Raw genomic sequence first — 7,500 nt, forward strand, 5'->3', positions numbered from 1 at the left:
AGCATCACAAGCGTCCTCATTCACGTCTTGTGATGTCATCAAAAGATGAACGTTTTACATAAACGCGCGCGCACACACACACACACACACACACACACACACACACACACACAGAGAGAGAGAGAGAGAGAGAGAGAGAGAGAGAGAGAGAGAGAGAGAGAGAGAGAGAGAGAATTGTTGTTTTGGAATGTATCCTTGTGGACAATACTGCGCCGCTGGCGTGAGTCACACACACACACACACACACACACACACACACACACACACGCACGCACACACGCACACACATACACACACACATACATACACGCACACACACACACGCACACACACACACATACACTCAAAGCCTGAAACTAGAGAGGTTTACATATTATTATTATTTACGTATTATTATTATCATTATCATTATTATTATTATCATTATTACTATTATCATTATTATCTTTATTATTACTACTACTACTATTATCATTATTATTATATCATTACTGTTATTATAATTGTTATTACTATTATTATCATTATCATTATATAATTACTGTTATCATTGTTGTTACAATTATTGTTGTTATCATTATCATAATTATTATCATCATTATCATTGTTGTTGTTATAATTGTAATTGTTACGTTGTTATAGTCTCGAGGGTCAAATTGATTATTTTACTTTATTCGTTTGTTTACACCATTTTACTTGTTTATCTATTTCTTTTTTATTTATCTATCTATTTCTTCATTTATCTATTTATTCATCTATCTAATCTTGTTGCAACTGACCTCGATATAACCCATTGTATCTCATAGCCCCTAAACTATTCCATATCTTAGCAAAATGAGGACATTTAGACAGAAGTCGGACTTCCCCCCCCCTTCAGTTTTTATTTCCATCAATTAAAGCGTTCTAAGACTTAAATTTTCATTTCCAGTTGCCGCCTGACCATCTTTATCAGTTGAGGAGACAGCCAATCACCTTTTGAGCTAATGCGAGACGTTAATCACAAAAATAAATAAGTAAATGAATTAATAAACATATAAATGAAACGGCAAATGAATAAATAAATACGCAAATGAACAAGAATGAATAAAAGTATGTACATAAATAGATGATTGATTAATAGATAAATAAATACATTAAAATAAAACAAACAGACATACAAACAAAAAATAAACATAGCCAATCATACGAACAATTAAACAAAGCATCAGACAACCAGACAACCGATCAAACAAGTCGGCTTAAGCCCGTGTCTCTCCTAAGGCACGTCCTGCCTCACCTTCCCAATGTCCTTCTTGATAATGTCGGCGGCTACGTAGATAGCGTCGCGGTTGCACAAGTCGACGGTCTGTGCGTGACACTCCCCTCCAGCCTCCCTCACCATCCGAGCCGTCTCTTCATTGGCTGTCAACACAAGAGAAGAACGTAAGCATTAGGAGTCATGAGAGTGTGTATCCACGAAAAGATTTGGGGAACGTCTATGTCTGAATGGTGTACATGAAGAGGATGACATTTGGGAAATGTACTTGACTGTTACTGTTTTATTAGAGTGTGATGGATACAGAATGTATCATACACAAACACGCACGCACACACACACACACACACACACACACACACACACACACACACACACACACACACACACACACACGCACCGGGTAACGAGAGCGAGCAAAATATAGTTCAAAGTCACGGTGAGTGAATAAGGTGGTTGAGGCAACTCCCGACATTCGGGATGTCGAACAAGCGAAAATGTGCGTGAGTGAAAGAGAAACATGACGAAGATGGTATAGATCCTGTGACCTGGGTTCACTGAGAACGAACTGGCAGTATCACACACACAAAAAAAAGCAAACTATTCACTTGACTGAAGTGCAAAGATGTGTGGAGGTTAAAGTTCTCACAATGTCAATATGATTTTTTTTGTCGAGTATGTGATGTATTTTCCGATGTAGTATTGAGCGTACAGTTTGGTCATTTTCTTGAATAGAAAATTTTTGCCAGACAAAGATTCGAATTTTGTATCATGAAAAAATATGGGTGGATAAAAAATTTTGGTCGTGACTACATAAGAAGGAAAGGGGCGAGGATGCTTCTCTCCCACGTCCTGACACACACACACACACACACACACACACACACACACACACACACACACACACACACACACACAGATTGTTTTCTACAGAAATAAGGAAATCGTGTTTTTTCATGCTATAGTTTTTCAACTGTACGGAGACAAAACAAAATAAATTTGGGAGTGATGATATGTATACATTAGCACGCAGTAGAAAAAATCTGTATAAATACAAATAGATGGAAAATTGTGGAATTTGTGTCATTCCTTGCAACCTCCTTCGATTGAACATTGAACACATAAATCGCGTTGAATCTGTCTCGTGTAAAATGTACGCTTTGCTCGATGCTGTTAGTACTAGCTTCTTACTATCACAGCCAATGGCAAGTGACGCGTATTACATCTGGTGGGTTCAGTTAGAATTATATAATTATCAGTCTCGTACTTAGCAGCTCTAAGCAAACCAGCCCCATCATTAGAAAAAAAAAAAAAAAAAAAAAAAGTGCTCTAGCCAATCGTGTGACGATCATCGTTGAGCGATAATCGCACCGAGGTCGTTTAAGTACAAATGACTTTGTTTAAAATCTTTTTTTTTAATCTCCAAAAGTCAAATTACTCTTGCGTCATATAATGTGACGCTGAAAGACAAACGAAGAAAGGTCAGGCCCATACAAATTTCAGATATATTCCTGAAGTGTTCTACGGGAAGTACAGTACTGAAAGCGAAGTCTTTATTTAATTATTAGAATTCACAACATTTGACCAAAATCGGCCGAGTCTGAAGCAATTGTAAAGTAAAATTCAAGACTCAACATTCTTGAACTGACCACAGTGGTTCGTTCTTTTGTGGTTGTCATTTTTTCATATTTATTTTTCACAGTTGTTTCTTTTCTTTTCTCTAATATATGCATTGCCCCTCAAAAAAATAACAGTCCGGTGATTCTAATGAAATGTTTTAAATAAATTCTTATAATGATAAACCAATATTCATCATTTATCACATATTGTGCATGTGCAAGCAATATTTAAACAAAGTGTTAACTAAGCTCAAACCACTGATCCTGTAAAAAATTAGACAAATCTATTCAAATTTACAACAGTCATTACTGTACACTGAAAGAGAAATCCAATAAAAATACAGATATAGTGTTCTACGTCTTACCATGGCCATACGAAACTTAGCTGACTTTTCATAATCTTGTAGATTTCACAAAACTGATAAACATTCTACATATGACGAACTTTCCTTGCACAACAACTGAGGTTGGTACATATTTTGGCATCATGTGTGTGTGAATCAATTACCAGTTAAACTTGTAAGAATATCGTAATCATCGTCGCTTATAACGTCAGTCCATTCGAACTGAATAATTTTTAGTCTTTAGGAAGAATGGCCCATCCTTACTACTGCCTAATGTAGGCCTTATGGTCTCTTGCAGTCTCCTTTATTCTTATGTTCTTATGCTGTATTTGTGGGGCATGATCCTCAGCATCCATATACTAAATCAGTAGATCTTTTTTTTGTTCCAATGGATCATGAATTGGACCGGTATTCCTAATCACTGCATTGGTTAAAACCTAAGATATATCAGTCTTATATTATTTTCTATTATTCATAATTTATACATTACATTATACTCCAATATCCTGATTCTTTTTACTCTATGGTAAAAATTCTAGTTCGAGAATCACTGTATTAGATGAAATCACCAACGCTGAGAGTATGAACACGTGAGGTTAGCTGTACAGCTGCACTTGGCTCAATCTGTTGCACTTCCTCATATGAAGAACGGAAGCCTTGCTCACATAGCGCATCAGTCATAAATCTTGAGCCGAAATAATTATGGAATTGTACTCCTAACTCCAACTGCATGAACACTGTTATTACATGAGGCTCGTGTATCCTTGTATTTTGAATTTAATTCACGTCATAAGACTCATGAAAGTATCTACACACTCAGACAGGATATTCTATTTGTGGTCTTTTGTCACATGACAAAAGACCACAAACAGCAGATTTAAGAAATAATACTTCCATCATTTACCGTACAAATGATCACCGCAGACTACAAATAGAAGAAGCAGTTTTAATTGAAAAACTCAGACCACCCTTAAATACACAGCAGAATCAATTGATACTTCCCTCAAAAAACACGGGCTAGAACACTACAGTGACGTTTGATCACAACAGTTACGGACGAAAAGTCACAGCCCACACGGTGAGGTCATTTCTCACTTGTGAACATATAGTCCAAGAATAATTAAAACATTCACTATTACCACCCAGCTGAAGAAGAGGTAAGAGACCGAAATGTGTAGATACTGGTTCACAGTTGAATATCGGAAACTTCTGTTCCACATTGAGGAAAAACAAATCATCCGCAATTTTGAGCGATCAGCTACACAGAACGTCAGCGGCTATCCAATTTAACAAAAATTGTATCAGAGAGAAGATTGCTCCAAGAATATTATCATTATTATTATTATTTTGCTTTTTCAAAATAATAATGACAATGGTGATGATGGTATTCTTGGAGCAATCTTCTCTCTGATGCGGTTTTTGTTGAATTGGATGGCCGCTGACGTTCTGCCTTTTCCTTTTATGCCTTTTCCTTTTTGGCTACCTCCCTTGTAAGGGGGAAAAAGCCTTGGTATATGTATGTATGTTATCATTATTATTATCATTATTATTATCATTACTATTATTATCATCATCATTATTATTATTATTACTATTATTACGCACACACACACACACACACACACACACACTCCAAAAATGGATTTTAGAATTGCCATTGTGAGTCAGTGATATTGCAACATCGTACCGAGAATGTCTGGTGTAACACATGAAGAGCGTTGACTGAAGATGACTGAGGTTAGGTTGTTTATTTTTTTTTTCTATTCTTTGTCTGTTTGTTACCTCCCTTGTAAGGGGGAAAAAGCCTTGGTATATGTATGTATGTATGTATGTTATTATTATTATCATTATCATTATTATCATTATTATTATTTTTATTATTATCATTACTATTATTATCATTATCATCATAATCATTATTATTAATTATCATTACTATTATTACGCACACACACACACACACACTCCAAAAATGGATTTTAGAATTGTCATAGTGCGAGTTAGTGATATTGCAACATCGTACCGAGAATGTCTGGTGCAACACATGAAGGGCGTTGACTGAGGTTAGGTTGTTTATTTTTTTGTTATCCTTTGTCTGTTTATCATTATTTGTTTGATTTGCATTCATTATTATTTATCTGTCAATTTGTTAATATTTGTTATTTTCCTGTTTGCTCATCATTTATTGATTTCATTTATCATTATTTATATTATTATAATTTATATTCATTTGTTTATCATTACTATGTTTTTTTCGCATCCGACCTAGTTATGGACCAAAAGGTCTCCAGTCAGCATGCTCCTCCTTTGTAATCCTTTGAAAGGATAGTTGATGGGAGTGGATTGGGTGGAAGTGGGTACGTACCTTTGATTTGGCTACCTCCCTTATAAGGGGGAAAAAAGCTCTTGTTATATAGATAGACTATATAATTCGAAGTCTTTCACAGAGAGTTGATGATAGCAAATACAGTGTTTAAGAAGAAAGTCAAGCATAAGTACACATGGGAGAGGGTGGTGGATGGAAGGGTGGCAGATAGAGCGTTAACGGCCTATATAGTGGTGATATTTTCCGACTTTCCAGCTGGTATGAAATCCAGTCTTCAGTTCTTAATTTTGGTGTTTATTTATTTACTTATTTTGTCTTTCCACAAGGATAGCGTTACCGTATCAGCAATTTAATGGAATGTGATATGAGGTATTTTAACATGAGGAGGCATATTCTGACGCATTCTTTCTGTTAACATGTGTACAATTTTGGCTTATAACAAAGTCACTGAGGCAGTGTCCTCATGACGTCTCTCATTGAATGCAAAGACACTTCTGTGAGCGGAATACTTTGCGAAATAATCCTCTTACAGGACAGGATTCGAACTCCATACATCACAGACCTCCATACTAATACTGACGCATCAAACCATCCCTTCAACGAGCCTACTAAGATAGATACTCGTTTTTCGATCAGATCAAAACGTCATGATGCAATAAGACCATCTTGGTTTTCGATACAGCTTGGGGTATCTTAAAAACTAGAGAAACTGACTATATTGTCGGTAAGTACTATTCTAAACAGCGAGATTGCCCAAAATGATAGATACGTTGTGAACTATTGTACTATCCATAATAACCATTAGCGAGTTCCTTAACACAGAAAACGGTTTTGTTCAATATACTTGATCTGAACTATAGGCTACACACACACACACACACACACACACACACACACACACACACACACACACATATATATATATACATATTATATATATAAATATATATATATATATATATATATGTTCTACACTTTCCTCCTCCTTCATTGCACATGACCACGTATGGAATGAGCTGAGTTCCCCAGATGAATAAAATCATGTGTCGACATCAGGTAAAGGATCGCAAGGCATGGAAGGTGTAAAAGGTTGTGTTGTTTGCGGAAGTGTGTTGGCCGGAGGGAGTGGGAGGGGGACGGGAGGAGGTAGAGGGCTGGATTTATAGTAGTGTCTTCCCTAAGGCGGATTTTTTTTTTTTTTTTGGGGGGGGGTTAGTGCACGCTTCTATGAAATGCCTAGTCCCGTATTCAGCTGAACAGAATTTGTTGGTGTGGGCCAGGACAAAATCTCTATACTGCGTCATCATGTCTACCCTAAATTTAAAATTTCATTCATAACTTACACGTTTGTTTTACTTAGCAGCGCTTATCATATCACAATCAAGATATATTTACAACACGTACATTTTATTCTTCAGTTTTTCTTTTACTATCGTTTTCTTTCCACCTAAAAGTCTTGTAAAAAGTTCCAGCAACATGAAAAAAAATTGTATCTAAGTTCAACACTGAGTTTTTATTCTGGGTAAAGAAAATGTCATACAAAAAGTGATGCAAAGTTTTTGTTTCTTTCTTTCGTTTTGTTTTGTTTATTTTTTCCTTGAAAACGAATGAATAGAAAATGGACCACGACGCACGTTGACAAAAAATTGGCGCGACGACAACGACCAGAGGGAAGCCACGCTTACCAACTGTCGCGTTCAATCCAAATCCTTCTCTCCCTAATCTCTTTTTTAAGTACTCCACACACACACACACACACATATATATATATATACATACATACATACACACATACACAATATATATATATATATATATATATATATATATATATACATATATATATATATATACACTATGTCTTAATACTCTTATTGTTTCGTGTTAATTCTAGGTTTGATTAATGTTATGGTAACGTTGGTTTTCATACAACAAAATATCCTTAGCTAGTGTCTA

General features: G+C 35.7%; 1 protein-coding gene across 1 annotated transcript in view; it reads right to left on the bottom strand.

Annotated features, from left to right (window-relative positions):
* Nucleotides 1-7,500, bottom strand: part of LOC143024607 (epidermal retinol dehydrogenase 2-like) — a 130,357-nt gene that overhangs the window by 41,470 nt on the left and 81,387 nt on the right. The window contains exon 3 of the mRNA XM_076183465.1: nt 1,277-1,401. Within this exon, the coding sequence (XP_076039580.1) occupies nt 1,277-1,401 (125 nt within the window). The remainder of the gene's footprint in view (nt 1-1,276; nt 1,402-7,500) is intronic.

This window comes from Oratosquilla oratoria, chromosome 4 (genome assembly GCF_046742065.1).
Source record: "Oratosquilla oratoria isolate Oo_2021 chromosome 4, ASM4674206v1, whole genome shotgun sequence".
Classification (NCBI taxonomy): Eukaryota; Metazoa; Arthropoda; class Malacostraca; order Stomatopoda; family Squillidae; genus Oratosquilla; species Oratosquilla oratoria.